Consider the following 21,041-nt stretch of genomic DNA (forward strand, 5'->3'; position numbering starts at 1 on the left):
CGCAGCGGCGCCGCTGATTGGCCGAGAGGTACGCCCTCGCGCCCGCCCCCTGGCGGCGATTGGCTGCGCGGGGCCGGCAGCGGAAGCGAGGAGGGTGATGGAGGGGCCGCTGTGACAGCATCTCCCTGCGGCCGCTGTGGCTTCTCTTCGCTATCCTAACCCCCCCCACCCCCGCCTTCTCTTAATCAGCTGCGTTTGTTTTAGGGTGGTTTCTCAGGGTGTTATGGCTGGGTGGGGGACTTCTTTACCTGCCACTAAAGTGATGCGCCGTGCTTATGCAATTATTGTTGGATCTGTCCTCTAATTCTAAAGGTTCTCGGTTTGATAATGTGCTGTTAACATCACTGTCTTCTTAGAGTCGGGACTGAAGAGCTTTAATTTGGAGAACGGGAGAGGAGGTGGGTAAGAAAGCTTCCAGTATTGGGGCTTAAAATACAGCATTAGGGCTTAAAATCCAGCACTGGGGCTTAAAATCCAGCACTGGGGCTTGATTCTAGCATTGGGGCTTAAAATCCAGCATGGGATTTAAATCTGTTCAGGGTGGGCTGGAAGTGATGCTGGTTGTTAACCTGTTTGTTCTAGGCATGGCCAGTGTGTATCTGCTTAGAGGTCTCGTTTTTCCACACCCCTAGCAGGCTAGCTAGAAAAAAGTTTTAGCGGGATAATGTAACAGGAACCCAGCTGGTTGTACAGGAGGGTAAAACTGCCTAATGGGCAAGATGCTTCCATTTGTCTTTTGTCCAATGTGATTTTTAAGAGTTCATCTTTAAGTTTCTCAAGAGCTGTATTTTTCTTTAGGAATCAAATGCTAATTGAGGGTCTTTGTGGTATACAGTGAGTTATAAGGTATGCTGCTTTAGCTATAAGGAGCTAAATTAAGGACTTGTGGAGCTCTAGTAGCATATAGGGAAATGTTTCCTGAGCTGTCAGCTGTGGCATTTGTGAGGATGGTGTTTACTGGAGGGAATAGAAGTAGCCTATTGCATTTATGGTGTCTTTGTTCCATACCTACTGATTTTTCTGGATGTCCCTATTTGCTTTCTATTTTGAGAGGGCTAATAATTTATTGAATCACAGGATAGTTAGGGTTGGAAGTGACCTTAAAGATCATCTAGTTCCAACCCCCCTGCCATGGGCAGGGATATCCCACTAGATCAGGCTGCCCAAGGCCCCATCCAACCTGGCCCTGAACACCTCCAGGGAGAGGGCATCCAGAACTTGCATTGGCAACCTGTTCCAGAGATGTTTGTGCAAGTGACAGGTGGTATAAACACAGAACAGTGTAACGCAAGTTATGTGGATGACCTGGATACTGCTGAGTTATCTTATACAATAACTAACTTCTTTCTAAAGTATGCGCTCTTAATATATTTTTAATTATAACCTTTTCTGGCAAATTCAGTGTTTTATTCAAACATTTTTTCATACGTATATTTTCCACGAGTTTGTAGGAATGCATGAAAATATTTGATGTGTTACTTATAGCGAGGGTCCGCTGAATTTGTTTCCTTTAACCTCCCCTTAGATTTGGCCCCCGTGTATATAGTAAGTAGTTCAGAATTCAGCAAGGGTGAAAGAATATCAAGTTTCCTGAGTTTTGGATTGTTAGGATATAATGTAACAAAGAGTGTTGTTGAAAAAGTTAGCCTCTTGCCTTCATCTTCCTGCTGATCTAGTCAAAAACATTTCCCTTTCTTTGAACCAAGCTACCTTCTTTCTTTCTCCCAGAAGAATCTCTAGGTAACATGATGGCTACTTTTCTAAGGGCACAATATAATTTCTTCAAACTTTATGTAAAAGTTTTTTTAAGAGATGAGGAGTACTTAAAAATGTTAACATCTTCTATATTAGTGAAGAATCTTTTGCAGGATGTTTCTTAGTTCAGAACGATAACTTATGAAATAAGTTTTGTTTGTTTGTTTGTTTTCTTCTTATTGACAGTTGCTTGGTTAAATAAGGTCTCCAAAGGATAACATTCTCTAATCTCCAAAGATGGCAGCTGTTGCAGGTAATCCAAAATTAGTATTCAATATGTTCATTTTGCTGTCTTTTAGCTAACAGACACAAATTGACTGAAGTTATTGACTGTTACTTATATGAATTTAATGTATGCAGAAAAGAGTTTGTGAAGTCTAAGTTGTTATAATTAAAATTTTAAGAAAAAGTTGATTTACTGGCTAACATTGTTTCCTAGATAAAAAACAAAACAAACCCAGGATTGTCAGGGAAATTATCAGTTTTCAATATTTTTAAAATATACTTCATATTTTAAGGTACTCTTTCCTGCTGACTAACAGTGAGTTTTTAGGAAGTCATATGTCACCATTTTGTGACATTTGTAATTATTTTATCTTTTTCCATATCAGTCATTTTTGCTCCCATGAGCAGATTATCATATCTGCTATGCTTGGACCAAAATCTCTTATTCTGTAGGGCTGGAGATAGGAAGACATTTCTTTTTATGCTTTTTTTAACCTGGCTTTGAAAAAGTGGTACACATTTAGCATGCTCTGGTACATGTTAATTATTCTTTTAAAACCAGAGGACAGGATTCTAGAACATAATTCATAATTCACACAGGTGTTTGCAAAAGCTTTTATCTTGTGTGTTCAAACCGTGATGTTCAGTACAGCCTCTGGTTCTGAATAAAAGGTAGATCTGGGTGCATGAAAAGTAGCTTTCTTCAGAAGACCTTTACTTGCTTCTCACATGTAAATGCCTTCTACTAAACATGTTCTAATGTGCTCACCTTGGAATAGGCTGGAGTACTCCCTGTCTTCATTATAACACTTGAAGCTTTTATGTCGGGGCAGATGCAGTATGCTTTTCACTGCTTAACATGCATGTCTAGAAAAGAAGATAATTTCAAGTGTTTCTTTGAAGAGGTGCTGCTTTTGAGCAGCTGGATTGTAATATGTTTTCTCTGTTAATCAATGCAGGCAGTGGTAGTGTTGCATATCTGTCATACACCGTATCAGAGACGACAACTTCCAGTATACCTGCATACGTATGACCTTCTCGTATAAGAAATACATTGTTAAGCACTGCTAAGTATTTTTCCATAGCATATAAAATAATAGGTACTGCACTCTTATCAGTGGGCCTGTCAGGCTGTCTGTTTCTCTAAATGCTTTTTGTTTGTGTTGAGTTTTGATTGTTCTCAACCAAATGGGATTAGCAGTTTAATGTAGTCTCTATTCTGCCTTCACCTTGCTTTTTCCTTCAGTGCTAGAGGAGGTACTGGCTTCCATTGAAAATGAGCTGCAGGCAGTGGAGATGCAGATTCAGGAGCTTGTGGATAAACAGCAGGAGCTTATTCAAAAGAAGATGAGGGTAAAGAATCTGATTAAAGAGTCCTCAGGAGACTTGGAGGCAGGCGGAAGTAAAGACACCAAAACCTCAGCTGAGTCGTGGAACAAAAAAGGTTTGTAGAGTCAAATTCAAATATTCTAACATAAACATAAACTAATTCAGTGAGGAAAAAATTGTTCTTTTAGGGTTTTATTCGGCTAATGATATTTTCCTGTTTCATTTTGTTCAGCTGAGTTACCTCACATCTATATTACACAAGCTAATGTTGTGCTTAACTCCCTGGACGTTCCTAAAGCTCTTCTGGGCAGAATTATCACAAGAATGGCTTGTTATAACTACTGTTTTTCCTTTCTTGTTGCAGAGTCACAACTTGATTTGATTTGCCGTAAGAATCCCAGAGTAAATCTGGATATATTGTAGTACTTATATTGACTGTTTATTTTTGTTATAATAATTACTCTGGATATTTTCAGGATTTGATAATAATAGTCTTGTATTCTCAAAGTTACTTCTTGCTGCCTTTGTGTTTCTTCTCGCATGAGTGGGCAGGACATTGGTTGTATCCGTCATGGGTTATGTAGTCTCATTGTCTTACTAAATTATGCAAATTAGATGGATGCTGACTGCCTAAAGTAATGTGGAATATATTAGTATGGTAGGGGTAGTCCAAGTGGCAAGTGCACCATGATGGTATGAAGGTTGCTGATTTGTGTGTCCTGGATGTTGTCCAGCTATGTGTTGAATAAGAACAGTAGCTAAATTTGGTCTGAATATAAAGCTCACTGAAGTCAGTGGGAGGCTTTTGCACGTTTCAGAGCACCTTGGATTTTAGCTATGATCTCTGTAAATTAAGAAGCAATGTCACCTCAAGTCCCAAAGTTAAATCTTGCATTGCATGTGGTGTATTCTAGAGTTCCCACAGTTTTTCTGTGTTTTAATTTTAATAATATGAAAATGATTAATATGCTTCCTAGTGCATTTGAAATTTAAGTTTTTATGGTATTATCTCTTTAAATGATGCAGTTGTTAGCTCTGTATTGAACAGAAGAAAAAAAGCTACTGTAAACATGTCAGGGTGATTATTTTGGGGGAGATTAAACTTCCCATCCCCCTCTTTTATTAAATGTTGCTTATCTCTGGAATAGGTGGAAAAAAATGTAGCCCAGTCTTCATTATACTATTTGTAATCATTGCATTTCTATTTGAACAGCTTAGTATTGGGACTGTTGTAGGACTCAGTGTCTGGTTTTGTTTATTTTCAGAGTGGGCTTCTCATTTTCATTTAATTTTTGAGCAACCAGTTAACTTGATCGTGATTTCAGATCCTCATCTGTTTGTGAGTCTTTAGCATTAGTTCACATTGATGTGCAATGAGAGTTTTTAATCTGGAGGTGGATTGTCTTTACGTTTCATAGGGTTTTCAAAGGTCTGCCTTAGAAATTATTTTATACAGACTTGTGCTGCGTGTAGCTTTTTGCGTGCCATTATTGAATCTTTTGTATGCTTTTCCAGATCTAAAATGGTATTGGTCCCAGATTTAGTTATTGTATATGTAAGTTGCCCTTCCCTTCCTTCTTATATTTTAACAAACTTAGTTATGAAATGTATTTGATTTTTTTCACTTAACAGACTTTCCATGGTATGAGAAGATAAAAACTGAGCTGCAGAATACGTTTAAACTCCAGAAGTTTAGGTCCTTGCAGCTTGAAACAGTAAATGCTGCAATGGCGGGAGAGGATATATTTCTCGTCATGCCTACAGGTGGTGGAAAGAGCCTTTGCTACCAGTTACCGGCTGTCTGTTCTGATGGTATGTAAAGGAAGAAAAGGTCATATGTGAATAAATGGTTTAGTTTTTCCCTATTATAGTCATTTGGAGAATGAATATTATATTGGTGTGTAATATCATGATATAGGCAAAAAGGAACAAAGATATGAGAGAAGAATTTATTAGAAATATTTGCTTCACTCTTCCTTTATTTTTCTTTTAAAGAGCAATAGCAGCTTTAAAATAGATATGCTTTTAGATGTGACTTAGATTTAGATAATTTTTCTAGATTCCTTTCAATTATTAAACACCAAAATAACTTTTTAAAAAATTAGTTGTTTTTTTTCTCTTTTATTTCAATAAACTGACTGTAAATTATTAAAGTATGGATACTTTTTATGTGTCTGTTCCACTCTAAAGTTTCAGCTTCACATTGTTTGAGAGAGACTTTGCGTATTTGTTTTTAAAATAAGTATCCAGTTTTAGTTTTTAAGCATTTTTTTTAAAAATAAGTCATCCAGTTACATGCAAGTTCACTTATTTACAAAGATGAAATTTATCAATACCTAGCATTGCTTTATTTGTGTTGTAAATTGGTACCTAAGGACACAGATGTGAATCCAATTTTTTTTTTTTTGTTTGGTATATCAGTCCTTTTTCTTGCAGCTCAGTTGTTTGTGGTCTAGATTCTCGGAGTAGGCGTATGTCACAGGCAGCTGATCAGAAATATGTATGGCCTAGCACTCACTCACCAGCTCAGTAGAAGGACTGTGTATGAAGCTTAAGCTCACGTTTGGCAGTTCTGTCAGAACAGGGCTGATGCATTAATGAAAGGTATTAGAGGAGATATTTGTGATAAGTGAATTGTTCAGTTTGCACAATGATTGTTACAGGTTTCACGCTCGTGATATGTCCTTTGATATCGCTTATGGAAGATCAACTTATGGTTTTGGAACAGCTTGGTGTTTCTGCAACTTTATTAAATGCCTCAAGCAGTAAGGTATGCTTACCTGCCAAGTCTTCATAGTTTTTGTGGTGTACGTGCCAGCGTCTTCCCTCTGTCTATGTTATTTATCAATATTGAATCAATGGCAGAGTTTTATCAGCTAATGCCATTCTGTCAACAGTATCTTGCAAGCTACATGCTGTGACAGGGATCATATGAATTAGTATCTTGCATTCTTGTTTTAATGGCAAGAACTCATGCAAGTTAACACCTTCCATGGAATGAATAGATTTCATTGGGCTGTTTAGAGGATGTGAAGTGCTTTGGGCTGGTGTGTGTTGTAGATTTTTACTCAGCTTCTAGAAGAAGACCGGAGTAGGTGGTTTTTGTCTACTAGTTACAATTGTGTGAAAAAAAATATTTTACACTTATAGTATCACAGGCATGTTTGTTACATTACAGTTTTTTGTTAGAATACTGACACCACATGATGAAGCAAAGACAAATATTCTATACTTTGCTTTTCCAAAATTCTGTGAAAGATTTTCCAAGTATTAAAATCAACATTTTATATATAGTCATCTTCTGCAAAGGCTTATAGTAGTAGTAAATATTATGTAAGTTTATCAGTCTCTGTTAATTATCCCTGATGAATTGTTAATAACCTCTTAAGAATCTTGGCACTAAGTAACTTCTGTGTGTTGTCCTAGTTCGTTAGCCCCTGATTTCTCCTTTTGTTTTGAACAGGAACATGTGAAGTGGGTTCATACCGAAATGCTAAACAGGAATTCACAACTGAAACTCCTATACGTAACCCCGGAGAAGATTGCAAAAAGCAAAATGTTTATGTCAAAGCTAGAGAAAGCTTATCAAGCAGGGTGTCTTGCTCGCATTGCTGTAGACGAGGTCCATTGCTGTAGTCAATGGGGCCATGACTTCAGGCCTGGTATGCTCAGTAGAAATTGAGTTTGCAATGTTATTCATCAATAAATAAGTTGGGTCTGAAATAAAGCCAAGTGCTTTCTTCATGTGTCAAGTAAATACAGTATGGCAAGTACCTGTGTTGGCTCAAGGACTTAAATTCACAAATGACTGTATCCTTGTCCAGGAGCTGAGTTCAGGCGCATGGGGACAATTTCGATGTAGATCTTTGCCTTCAGTATCCTGAAAAACTCTTGATTATTTTAATTGGAGCTTAGTAAAATGAAAGTTCTTGGCTGCTATCTTTAATACGGACAATGCAGTCATCTTTAATCTACTGCTACATGCAAAAGTGTCATTCTGTACACTGTTATGTAACACTTTGGGTGGCAGATTTTGTAGATTTGTGAGATCTATTTTAATTGCTTCTAAGGCAAATTTAAACAAATGCCCTTGACATGCAGGGAAGGAAGTGTGCTTCAGTTTGTTCCCTATCTTGTCAGTTGTAGAAGACTATTACTGGCTAGTTATTGATTCTTTGCCTTTGAAAGAAAGCTGATGTGGAGTAATAGTAACTGTAAGGTCAACCTTTGCAGTTTTGTTAAAAAGCAGTGTCTGAGCAGAGTGCCATGCCAGTTAGACAGGCAACGTAGAATTTGGATATGTACCTCTAGCTGCATTTCTGTTCTAAGGCTGCAAGTGATCGCCTGCACTGAGCCTTTAAAATCTTTCCTTAGTACAGTTTGGTCTAAGTATCCAAATTCCACGTTGCTTGTTTTCTGATGAAGCTGTGTTTACTGGAAAGCTATTTGTAAAACCAGACCTGCAAAATAACCTGAATGTTGGTTAATGTGATGCCACTTATGTTTTTGTAACTTTTTAAGAACTTCTATTTCAATATGTTTTGCTTTCTGAATTGTGGTCACTTTTATAAATCAGTTAGAGAAAGCATTTATTTTGATAAGTGTAACCTTGCTTTTACTTCACTTGGATGTGTAAATGAATTCTGTGGTAAATTGATCAGTAATAATGCCTATTACAGTATTATCCCATTGAATGTTATCAACTTTAATATTTTTTTTTTTTAACTTTGGATCTATGATATGAGAAATCTTTTTCTTTCCCTCTTTTTGTTTTCTTGCTTAGACTACAAGTCTCTTGGTATCTTGAAAAGACAGTTTCCCAATGTTCCCTTGATTGGATTGACAGCAACTGCTACAAATCATGTTTTAAAAGACGCTCAGAAGATTTTGCATGTTCAGAAGTGCATTACTTTTACTGCATCTTTCAACCGGCCCAATCTTTACTATGAGGTATGTCCTTTTGCCTCTTTGTTTGACTGCATCGCAGTCATGCCATGTTCTGTAAGTTACAGTTGATGTATGTTAGAACAGGTTTGCAGTTATACATTTTAATAACAAATAGCTTTCCAGCTGAATGATGGTGTTATTCTGTGACCTCATCCTGCTGAACTTGATATCATCTCAAGGAGAACTTAGGCTGCTCTGTCTTTGAGGGCAAGGCTTAGTAGATAGGACTAGTTGCAGGGGGGATATAGGTATTAGCCTCGGACTTCTTCCAAATTATTGTGAAATATATCATATGATTGGAAGAAGTTTTGAGTTACTATGTTGTACCGTATTTTCAGTTTGACCACAGCTGCTTTTTTTGTTAATGGAAAAACTTCAGTTAAATGGCAGAATAGTTCTATTTATTGTACTGGAAGAATTAGAATAATAGGTTTCTTGACAGATAGCATGCCCACTTGAAGAACTAACTCTCTGTCATATGTTTGTTATTATATATTATTTTTATTTATTATTTTTGAGGTTCGGCATAAGCCTTCAAACAATGAAGATTTCATTGAGGACATAGTTAAGCTCATTAATGGAAGATACAAAGGACTCTCAGGTAAAAAGTATTAAAAAAAAAAGTTATTTTTTTAATCTTAAGCATTACAAGGATGTTTTCAAGTGCTTCTGAAATGTTTAAAGACATTCTACTTCACTGTATATTAAACATCTAGCATTAAAAGAAATGAAATTTAATAAGATCCATACCTTAAGTAGTTACTCTTTTTGGTTATTACTGTTTAAATATCTTTAAAGTTTACTTATCTTCTGAAGTACTGAAATACAAAGTTAATGTATATAGAACAATGCTTATGCCATTTGGTATCTATGTCTCAGGATACTTATGGTCTTTAACACTACTTTTTCATGTTTGCTCGTAAGACTCATTTATTATTCAGTGCCCAGAATGGGTATGTGATGGGGTGAATTGCACTTTGTGATGAATGCAGAACTGTAAATGTTGGATTTTGTGTAATCAATAAATTATGTAGTGCAAATAAAAGAGGAGAGCCATATTATAAAGGCAACAAAACCCAGTTTCCCAGAACAGCAGTCTGTCCCTGTCTCTGCTGCGGAACTTCATGACTGTGATTAGCAGCTCCACGAGTATAAAATGTGCGAAGATGATTACAAGTTGTGTGGGTTTGTGTGTAATCCTTAATTTAGCCCAGGCTGACTAATGACAAAAAGCAGATTTATTTGAAATCTCAGGTGAGGCGTCATAGATATCATGAAGTATGTATAGGTACCCCTTTACATAAGCATTCATAAGCATTGTCCTCCTTGAAAATTAATAGGGTACGTCCATGATTATGTGGATTGGCACCCATATTTTCTCTTTTGAAATTCCTTGAATGGCTACCAGTGCTGCACACTGAATAAGCAGAGAGATAACTTACTGTTATTTATTTATTTATTTTTAAAATTACTTAAGACCAACTTCAAACATTTTATTCTTGGGGATTTTTTGATTTTAAGACGTTAAGGCCTCTTTCACTTCTGCGCAGGAATCGTTTACTGTTTTTCTCAGAAGGATTCTGAGCAAGTTACGGTGAGTTTACAGAAACTGGGAATCAAGGCAGGGACTTACCATGCAAACATGGATGCTAAATATAAGACCAAAGTTCATAAAGGATGGGCAGCAAATCAAATCCAGGTAAAGCACATTCTTTTCATAGATGTATGTCTCATTTGAACAAATTTTATTTTGGTACCTTGATGGTTTCTTAATCTTATTTCAGGTTGTAGTTGCAACTGTTGCTTTTGGCATGGGGATTGATAAACCTGATGTGAGGTTTGTAATTCATCATTCTATGAGCAAATCCATGGAGAACTATTACCAAGAGAGTGGACGTGCAGGTATTGTGGGGAATGGCTTTTACCAAGTAGCCATTTACATCTGTTAAACCAATGAAACTGTACTTTGATTTCAGCCAGTTGTGCAGAGTGTCTTGTCTTTGAGGCAGGTGCTAAAGGATGTAATGCCATTCTTCAACTCTAAAGAGGCTTTAAAGCCAATATAAACTACATTCATAATCTCATGCCTCTGCATTGCATAGCAAAGAACAGCTGGGTACCTAGCCCTTTACTCAGTGGTTTTAATTACTTTATTTTTTTTTAATTACTTTATTTTTGTGACATCTGTTTTTTAATTTCATAACATAACATTGATTGATTTGTTTTTTGGGTTTTTTTTTTTGCTTTGCATAAGAAATAGAATGTTGATTTGCTCAGTTGTCTCTAGATTATGTCTAAAGCTGTATAATTTTCAGTCACCACAGAAATACAAGTAGGATGGGGAGTCTGGAGTAGGGAATTAAGGGTTGATCGGTGTATAGCAGCACTAAATAGCTGTTATGACTTAAAAAAAAGGGAGTTGTGTGGGTTTGGTTTGGATTTTTTTTGACCTTGTGCGTCATTATTTTTTCAAAGACAGATTTGAATCGATGCAGAGGAAAGATTTTTAAGGACCCTGAGGGGCAATCGATTGAGGTTTTAACTTTGCCTATATGACAGAAATTTGTGTTAACGTTGGCCTAAGAAATACAGCAATAGTCAAAGTTTGTGGAAGCTGGCATGTGCTAATGCTAGAACCTGTCTACTTCTTGATAGTGCTGGACGTAACAAGGAGTGTAAATGTTAAACTGGTGAGACAAAGGTCTTATAGGTGCTGAAATAGGTGTTTCACAATGTTTATCAACTTGGAATGATTCAAGCAAGCTTTTCTGTTTCTTTTTCATGACTCAATTTAAATGAGATTGTTCTGTGGGAGTAGGGGTTGTTTAGGTGCTGAACATACTGCTTAGCTTATGAAGCATTCCTTTTCCTCCTTTATTGCTCATCCAAGTGAAGTACTTCCTTTCTGTTATAAGTTAAACTTCTTAACAGTTTAGGGGCTTTAGGCATTTTCTGCTCTCTGGAGCTTGTAGACAGCAGGAGGAAGGAAAAGATGGTTTAAGTTCAGCTATAGAAGGTGCAACTGGCTTTAAATGGAATATTTTGTTAAATCATACTGAATTCTCTCTTTATTTCTTAACGTTAATTTGTAGTAAGTTATTTGAAGCTTACAATGTCTCTTGATCAAGTAAGTGTTGGACTTCAAGATGTATTCGTCTAGGATTTTCCAAGAGATGTTAGGGCCAGAAAACAGTGACTTTGTGTGGACACTAATACTTTATTTTAGTTCTTAGAGAGTCAAAAGTCTTCATTGTGTAGTATTTGCGGTTTGTTTTATTCTTTAGTCATAGAAGACTATTCTAAATCTTTAATATTTCTAGTCTGTATGATCCTGTATTCTGTTGACCAGCATGTTATATTTGATATTCTGTTAGTTGTGCATTCTCTATAAGGGCTGCAGAAGCCCATGCAGATTAGAGCAAAATTTGTACTGGAAAATGCTATGCTTAAAGTAAATATCTTCTAAATTTTTTGGTTTAATGCATTGCAGGTAGAGATGACCAAAAAGCTGACTGCATATTGTATTATGGTTTTGGAGATATATTCAGAATCAGCTCAATGGTAGTGATGGAAAATGTAGGGCAAGAAAAACTGTATGATATGGTGTCTTACTGCCAGGATATGAACAAGTAAGTTACTGTGGTAGCTTGGTTGCTTATTTTTTAAATTGGCTAATTTTGTTGGATTTTTTTAGAGAGCATTTGAAAAAAAACAAACAAAACCACCCACAAAAACAGCAAAACAAAACCCCACAATGCTATAGAAGCACTACTGTTGTAACAGGCTCTTGAGTTTGGAGTTTGTGGTTTGGCTGCTTAATACACTTACTCTTGCACAAAACTGAATGTTAGTGTGTTGCTTGCCAGCTTCAGGATAAAGTTCTGGAAGCAGTTATGCTGAGATGAAATATCCATCAACAAACACTATTTGGATTTCAAATCCCATTCAGAGCAAAAACTGGAATGCATTGTTTTTTACTCCTAAGATACCAGCGTTTCGTAGCCATGCAGGAATCCTCATGTGTTTAATGTTTCATCTGCTGCACTATGCTGTATGGAATGCTTAATGGAAAACACTTGTGTCTGTTGTGGACAACTTGTGAATTCAGTATAGCCATTGTTGGCCTCAGTCAAAGAATTAGTTTGTATTCTTACGAATTTTCATTCTATTGAAATTGCAGATGACACTTACTTTCCTGCTTTAACCGAATTATTCCTACAGTAGTGTTTATTACCACTGAAAGCAACTAGTTACTCCTGTTAGTGTAACCAACAGGGAATACTGCATTGCTGTATTTGCTTTCTGATTTTTGCTCATTTTGAGGTATGAGCTGACCCAAGAGATCTTTTTTGCCACTTTGGTGATTTATGACACAGGTGTATATGCTTACAGTCTGTAGTCCCTCTTTGCTCTCTGTTCCTTCAGATGTCGCCGGGTCCTCATAGCCCATCATTTTGATGAAGTATGGGATTCTGCAAACTGCAACAAAATGTGTGATAACTGCTGTAGAGAGAACTGTAAGTGAATTGTTTCTACAAAAAAGGACAGAAATCATGGAGAAAGTTGACTAAAAGAAATACCTAGTTTAGAGAAACTGTGAACAACTTCTGTAAAGCAAGCTCATAATACTGCCTGTTTCCAAGGTACACATTCTGTTATGAACATCTGTGTTCAGTGGCTTAGTGTTGACAGATTCGGGGTGTTTAGCAGGACACCTCCTAGTTTGGGTGTTTGCCTGTGGCCAAACGCTGGTATCTTTCAGGCTCAGCAGTTCATCTGTTCCCACAGGTGAAGCTGGAGCAAGGGAAAAATTGGTTACCTGTGTTAAAAAGATTCCGGTATGTGTCAGGTTTTGTTTCAGGATTTTTGGGGGACTAGAACTTTTATTTTGAGAAGGAGCTTCTTGTTCGTTACACGCTAAACTCTTTACACTTAGGTGCTGAGTAGACACGGTTTGCACATGCTGTCTTGCAACTTGCCTGGTAAAACCTCTGAGGATTTTAGTGCGATGTGCTGATGAGACGTGTGCTAGCACTGTGCATGACAGTTGTGCAGAACAATTGAGCACACCAATTCAGGATTTTCCTGTGCATTACCTGTCTGTCCTGTGTGCATGCTTCCTTTGGAAGGAAGCTGGGATCATAAGTGGGAAGGCATATGGGTCATACGTAGAGGGAACTTCGGAGATGAACTGAAACAAGACCTGCTGCATGGTAAAGGAGGATTGTTTCAGTAGAACATGGTTCTGGAACATAACTTCTTTTGCTGCTTTGCCCACTAACATCCTGGGCAGTGCTCTGTAGCTGCCTTAAACTGTGCTTTCATGGGTGATCATTGGCTGCTTTAATGGTCATCTTTGGTACCCACCCAGATAGCCCTAAGTCTCTGAATATGCACAAAGTATCTGTTGCTGCACTTACCAAGTGAGAGCTGTGGTTTAGATGTAGGAAATACCATATAAAGCTTGAAAGCTCTGAGGAGAGTGCTGAGAAATAGTTGGTCTTGGGCATCGCTTACCTGGACAAACAAAACCACCTTAAATTTCTCTGAGGACTGGGTGAATTGCAGTAAGTGGAAAATACCATCTCCTCATACCTCATCTCTTGCAAAGCATTTGGATAAAGTAGTGATCAGCACTTGAAAAACTTAGGAACAACTGTGTGTTCAAAACTGTTCTTATAACTAGACTTTGTTTCCCTGCATATTTTTCTGGGGGGTAAAGTAGACAAAACAAAGACGTTTAACTTCTTTTTTTTCTTTATGCAGTTAGTTATGGCTATTTAATAAAAATCTAGCAAAATCATGCAAGTAAAAACATCTTGTTGCTTTCTAGTTGGAAATGGGCTTAGTTGAAATTTATACTGGGGTCGGAGGTTGAGAAGAGTATGGAATGGCTTGTACCCAAGACTTACAGGAGCCATGTGATGAAGTGTAGTTGAAATATGTCCTGTTTACTGCTGGTTTACCAGCAAGGTAAACAGCAAGCAAGGTCTGAGGTCTATGTAAGCAAGGTCTGAGGAAGCCTAGCAGTAGAACTAGTTTTTCAGTACTGTTAATTCTTAGTATTGGAGGAGGCAGTTTGGGTAGTTCTATGACGTGATATGATCATGCAGTAGAAGCATGATCATTGTGTACTATATGGATATACTAGTGTTCGGAATAATTATTCACAAGGAAGCTAATTCATGTAATGAAATTAATACTTTTTTTCTGTCTTATTTTGTCCATAAGTGTCTTAAGAGAAGAAAGGTCTTGCTTATATTCTTCAATTACACTTTGCTCCCTAATAATTCCATAATAAATATTATGGGCGAGGAAAAAGAATCCAGCTGTAGAGTAATGTAGTATCTGTCTTACAAGTTTTATGACTTGTAAGTACTTCTTTGAAATAATTTGACTGTTTCTAATGTTAAATATATGTAAAAATATTTGCAGAATTAGAGTTGTAATAATGAAGTATTAACAGAAAGGTAAATTTAAGATTGAGTACAAATATATCCTAATTTGATGGAGGGAAAGTTACAGCTTTATTTGATAAATTATAGTTTAAAAACAAACATTACTATTAGATATCTATATCTATGTGCCATTTAAATGTATAAAAGTGCATATATATGTATACACTTAATATGCATATGGGTACTATTAAAATGACTATAAATAACTTGCTATTTTAAATGTTACTTCACTTTATTTGTAGCATATGAGAAAATGGATATAACAGGATACTGCAGAGATCTAGTTAAGATACTTGAGCAAGCTGAAAACATGAGCGAAAAACTCACCCCGCTGAAATTAATCGATGCATGGTCTGGGAAAGGTGTATCAAAATTCAGGGTGGCTGAAGTTACTCCACCAAAACACCCTCGAGAGGAACTGGAGAGAATTATTGCCCATTTACTGCTGCAGCAGTATCTGAAGTATGTAACAGGACTGGTTCTTTTTTTTTTTTTAACATCTAGTAATGTTTTTTCTTTACTCTTATGTTACCTCTGTTTAGAATGAATGAATACATTCTGTAGTCAATGGTTAATACAGCTGATAGGATTTCCCATAATAAATTGAAGTCAGGACAGGTAATGGGGAAAGTTAGTGTGGAAAGTGGTACTCAAATTTTAAAAAAGCATAGTGGAAAATAAATACAGTGCTTCTCTTGTAACCTGGGTGTTTGTGTGCTATGTGTTTCGTCTTTTCATATAGTTTTAGAACTTCCAAGAATATGTATAAATTAAATATTTAACCTTTTTATTTTTGTCTTAAATTTTTTGGCATCTGTTTGTGCAGCTGACTTTTTATACTCTTAAGAGTGAGCCGGTTACTTATTACATCTTTTTTCCTCATTTTCCTCCACGTATTCCAACAGAATGACATGTCTGTAAAGTTCCACACACTGAACTATGTTGTGTTGGCCAATCTTGCTATAAATTAAGTGAAATTGAATAGATAAAGCAGAATCAAACTGCTACTAGAAACATGTATCAGAAGGGTTAAGGTACCCACTTTTCCCCTGCATAGTCTAGCCTGCCTTTCTTCTCTTTTAACACTGATTTGATTTATGCAGGGAAGACTTCAGCTTCACGGCATTTGCTACAATATCCTACATAAAGATAGGACCAAAAGCAGGTCTGCTGAAAAATGAGGCACACGTCATCACTCTACAAGGGATAACAAACAAGAAAAGTGTTCACAAGGTATTTATATTTTATATTTTTCCACTGTACTTTATTTTAATAGTTTGTTATGTGGTCAATATATTTTTTTGAAGTAATGCAGTCTACAGGATTTAAAATAGACTTCATTATCTTCTCTCTTGTGTGGGAACACTGAGAAAGAAGGAAAACAATGCTAGAATTTTAATACAATTGTTTATTACTTACAGAACAAACTGTCTCAGTCTTCGAATCCGAAAGGAAACAGAGACAATGCTCAAGCAATTTCAAAGATTGCACAAGATTCAGCAGGGAAGAAGTCACAGGAACTTAAACGGCCTAACTCTGGTGCTAACTTAAAAGCAAAGAAGCTTAAGCTTCAGGCAAGTGGAGATGACCAATTGGTAGTTCTTGACTGAGTTTCAGAGACTACGCGTTTGCTTCTCCATGTACAATGCAGTGTGTAAGTTCTGTTTGTGTTTTAGTAATGGTAATTTTTTGGCACTTTTTTAAATAAAAAACAAACAGGAAACAAGTATCTTTAAAACTCTCAAATCTGGACAGTGTCTAGTTTGAGGGAAAAATGCTTCATATCAAAACAACTGCTGTGTATTGTTATGATACCGCAATGACTAAAAAGTGTAAGTAACAACTGTGTTGCCTTTTTAAGTGTTTTGGAAGCGTCATGTGTAGTAACACACAGACTGTAAAGGGCTTCGAGAGATCATCTAGTCGACCCTCCTACTCAAAGCAGGTCCAGTTGGAACAAGGTGCTCAGGTCTATGTCCAGTGTAAGTTTTGACTGTCCCCAAGGATGGAGGTTCCACAACCCCTCTCAGCACCTGTTCCACTGTTTGAGCACCTTCATGGCCAAAAGAGAAAAAAGGACATTTCTTAGAACTAATTATGATCTCCTGTGTTGCAATGTGTCTGCCTCTTGTCATACCACTGTGTTCTTCCTGAGAAGTCTGGCCTCATCGCTGCTGTGCACTTCCATTAGGTAGTTGAAGACAACAGCAATATCACAACAATCACCCCTCCTCTCTGCTGGCTTTCTCCTGTTTTAAGCTGGAAGAAATCCAGTTCTGTTTCTCCTTTCTAAGCCGCTGCTTCTCCTCTCTGAGCACCTAGGCAGCTTGGTAGCCCTGTGCTATACTGAATCCAGTGTATTGCTGTGTTTCTTTTACTGGGAACTGCAGAACTTAACCCAGCACTCTTGCTGTAATATCACAAGTGCTGAATATCCAGGAAGAGTCTTTTCTCAGAATTGCTGGTTAGAGTCTTGCTAGTAGTCTGCTGAGCAGTTGGTAGTCTGTGGTGCACACTGCTGATTCATTATCTCCTGGGAACCTGGGTCCTTTTCTGCAAAGCTGCTTTCCACCAGCCTGTCCTGTTGCCTAGTGTTCTTCTGTCCCAGGTGCAGGACTTTGCTTTCGCTTTTAACTTGGAGGTTGCTGTCAGCCTATGTGCCCAGCCAATCTAGGTAGCTCTTCTAACTTTAGTATTATCTGCAATCTGGCTGGAGCACACTCCATCCCTTGTAGTGAAGAACCAAAATTGTATTGGCCCCAGTACTGATCTGTGAGCATTGCCACTAGTAAATGGCCACCAGCTGGACTTTGTTCACAGGCCCCAACTCTTTGAATCAGGTAGTCTAGATAACTTTCTACCTATCTTGCTGTCCATTTATCCAGTCCATATCTCACTGATATTCCTCACAAGGAAATTACAGGAGATCATGTCAAAAGCCTTCCTGAAATCAAGTTATACATCATCCATTGCTACTCCCTTATTCACACAGGTAGTTCTCGGTCAGTGTGGTTGGTCAGGTATGCTTTGCTTCTGGTAGATCTAGTCAGCTGTTCCAGATCGCCTCCATGTGTCTGAAAATGGCTTCTGGGAGTATTTGCTCATTAAGTTTCCTGGGGACCAAGGTGAAGCTTACTGTCACATAACTTCTTAGACCCTCCTTTTTGAAGATGAGGGAGCTATTTGCATTTTTTCACTTCCAGGAACCTCCCACTCTCAAAGTCCTTTCAGAAATGATAGCAGTCTTGCACTGACCTCCCTTAGCTTCCTCAGCATCCCTGTGCAGCCCACCTAGTCCTGTGGATCTGTGCATGGCCAACTGGCTCAAGTGATCTGTAACTCCACCTTCCTCTGCTGCTTTACTCTCAGACGGTTAATAGGCTCACAGAGCTGGGAGGTCTGAGGAAAAACCTTGCTGGTGGAAATGGGGCAAAAAATGAGAGTACCTCAATCTTTTCCATGTCCTGTGTCACTAGTTCCCCTACCTCTCTGACCAGTGGGACCATACTTTCCTTTTTGCTGCTAAGGTACTCAGAGAAGCTCTGCTCACTGCCTTACACATCTTTGCTAGTTCCACCTCCACCTGAGTTCTTACATTTCTATGTCCTTCCCTGTGTGGTCAGGCACTGTCTCTGTTCTGCCTCTCCTCTACCTTCTGCCTCCTTTTTGTCTTTGAGCTAGCTGAGTTCTTTCTTCACCTGTGCTGACCTTCTGACATGCTTGCTCAACCTTTTGCACAAAGGAGTACACCATTTGTATTTTGAGGAGGTTGTGTTTTAAATGTAGCAGCAATTCTTGAGCTCCTTTGCCTTCCAGGGCAGTCTCCCTGGGATCCTGACAAGATTCCAAACAAGCTGAAATCTGGTCTCCGGGGGTTTGTTCTACTCTGTCTTCCTCACTTCCGTCACGTTTAAAATTCTGAATTAGTCACTGAGCAAGACCTGGGCATCCAAACCTGTCAAAGTGTCCGAATCAGGTTGGCAGTGAGGGCCTGTGTCCCCACAGAAGGGATTCTGTGGTAACTCTCATGTTCCTTTTCTTCATTCTGTGAACACTTGGCTCAGGTTCAGCGGGCATCGATGCATACCTTGGTGAAGTTAATCATTCTTGTCTTTCTCAGGGCACTGTATCTATTCTGCCTCTGCAGAACTGCAGGTGGAAAAGGAGGACTCTAGCATTGCTGGAAGCAAGAGGTTTCCAGCCTTCCCTCCTGTGGGAGTCTGCATCCAGGCTTCTGTGAGGGCAGTCTCAAGGCTTTCTCTCATTTGCAGCACAAGGTGCAGGTTTTCCTTAGATATGCAGTCTCTATGAAGACCCTGTCAACCTCCAGTTCCTCTTCCTGGCTGCTACACAGGCTGCTCCCCTCCTCCTGCAGCTCCTTCACCCAGCAGCTCAGCCCTCGAGCACAGCACAACTCCCACTGTTGAGGCTGCTGTCACCAGCCTCACGGAGAGCCATCAGGCATCTGGGCTGCCGCAGCACCATTCCTCTGGAGCAGTGGCTGCGTCAAAGCCTCTGTTGTGCCAGTGGTGGTTGCTCCAGCCCAGGTGGACGCTACTATCACTGCATTTTTGAGCTGAGAGCATATTTGAGAACTTGAGTGCACTTTAGAGAAGAATTCTAACAGAGCCTTGTTACAACATTGAGCTACTTTTGACTTGTAGGGATATTTCATGAAATGTTTTATGTATTTATCCCTTTAAAATGCCTGTTGCTCTTACAAGTGGATTTCTCTAGCTTGTTACTCAAACAGAAAATTGCTACTTCTGTGCTTTTCAGAAGTACCTGAATTCATAATTAAAATCAACAATTTTTCTTGATGTCAGCTGTTCCCTTTGTAAAAGTTCCATTGTACTTGGGAAATACAGAAACCCTTCTCTCCCAGGATACAGGTGACATGGTTATGCTATTTATTAAAAAGAATCTTTAAACCACATGAAAGTGACAAATACAAGCGTGTGTATTCTTTTCCTTACCCCTCAGGGTCCTGGATTTCCCTTCTAATTTCTTCTTTACTATAAAGTGATGTATATTGACCCCTTAATTCCAGAAGTGTAAAATGCTATTAGGTAAACTCAGTAACCAGGAAATTACCCTTATTATTAACTCCTTTGATCTCAATGTAGAACAAATTACTTCCCCTCTCTCACATTATTCAAGAAGATAGGAAAGCAACACTACTGCCATCTTAATATTTACATTTGACTGATTACATAATAATGGCAAGTTCATTTTTATACAGTAAGTAGACTAGAGGAAAGTGATACTCTTTTTTTCAAACAAGCATCAAGCCATATAGCTTTGCAGTGTTCTACATACAGAAAACACAGAATCACAGGACAGCCTGTGAAGGTGGGAAGGAACCTGAAAAGATCATCCGGTCCAGCCTCCTGTGGGAAAGAGACACCAAGTGAGATTACTTAGTCATATTTTGAAAACATCCAGTGATGAGGACTCTGCCCTTGCCCTGTGAAGGTTATACCAGATGGTTCTCATTGTAAACAGTTCCTTTTTTATGTTAAACCTGGAGGAGTGCTTGATGAATTTAGAACAACTGAGGTTTTCCAGTACAAGCAACTATTAGGGTATGTTAAAAGCTTCAGTTCTTTTGCAGTGGAGAGCTTAATATAAGCTTTTTTCCATTACTTCTCTGAGTCAAGAAATATTTATGGTTATCTAATCAACGTTCTCTGAAATTGAATATTTAAAGTGCAGCAGCACTGTGATTTGCTCGGGCCTACACTTTCTGCATTGTGTAATTAAGTGCCATAAAGTCTTTTTCTTTCCATGCCTGACCCAACTTGTAACGCAGGACTCTACCTCTTGCTAGCTGAACTGCAGCTATAGCACAGTAAAAGTCACCATCTCTTTCCTCAGCAATCTTTAGGGACTGAACAAAAGCTTCAGGTACAGACTTTTTCTGCCTCCCATTTCAGCAGGGAGAATGTTTAACTGTATGTGAAGTAGAAATATGTACTTGTTGACTTCCTGATGAACATCAGTTTCCAGAAACAAGTAATTGTGCTGCCAGAGTGGTAAAAACCCAACAGCTACTGTGGACCTCATTCTTTGCTTAGGCACACATGGGGTTCAATGATACCTTTGATTTTTTTTTCAGCAGTGAATGAGCACTAGTGCAAGTCCAAACTTGTTATAAACTTAAGTTCTGGTAGGTTTCATTTTGGACACCCCCACATCCAACATTCAGATGTATACCAACTTAAATAGGAACCAAACATGACGTAACATGTTCTTCATTTTTCTGGTCAGAATCTTGTCAGTAACTAAAGCTTAGTATTTCACCCATTATTTAACTGAAACCTTTGC

The 21,041-nt window shown here is 38.2% G+C and overlaps 1 protein-coding gene across 2 annotated transcripts; it reads left to right on the top strand.

Moving 5' to 3' along the window:
* Positions 1-85: 85 nt before the first annotated feature.
* RECQL (RecQ like helicase) lies at positions 86-16,331 on the top strand. 2 transcript variants are annotated; one of them, XM_054066815.1, is made up of 15 exons: positions 86-398; positions 1,942-2,008; positions 3,227-3,424; positions 4,942-5,121; positions 5,973-6,079; positions 6,773-6,971; positions 8,093-8,259; positions 8,776-8,857; positions 9,807-9,955; positions 10,041-10,158; positions 11,747-11,885; positions 12,682-12,773; positions 14,957-15,176; positions 15,818-15,947; positions 16,136-16,331. In XM_054066815.1, the coding sequence occupies exons 2-15, from the start codon at positions 1,993-1,995 to the stop codon at positions 16,322-16,324; spliced, it is 1,986 nt and encodes a 661-aa protein (XP_053922790.1). In that variant the 5' UTR covers positions 86-398; positions 1,942-1,992; the 3' UTR covers positions 16,325-16,331. The 2 variants fall into 2 exon arrangements, with proteins under 2 accessions (XP_053922790.1, XP_053922800.1); XM_054066825.1 differs by lacking the exons at positions 11,747-11,885; positions 12,682-12,773.
* The last annotated feature ends 4,710 nt before the right edge of the window (positions 16,332-21,041 follow it).

Source organism: Cuculus canorus, chromosome 1 (assembly GCF_017976375.1).
Source record: "Cuculus canorus isolate bCucCan1 chromosome 1, bCucCan1.pri, whole genome shotgun sequence".
Taxonomy (NCBI): domain Eukaryota; kingdom Metazoa; phylum Chordata; class Aves; order Cuculiformes; family Cuculidae; genus Cuculus; species Cuculus canorus.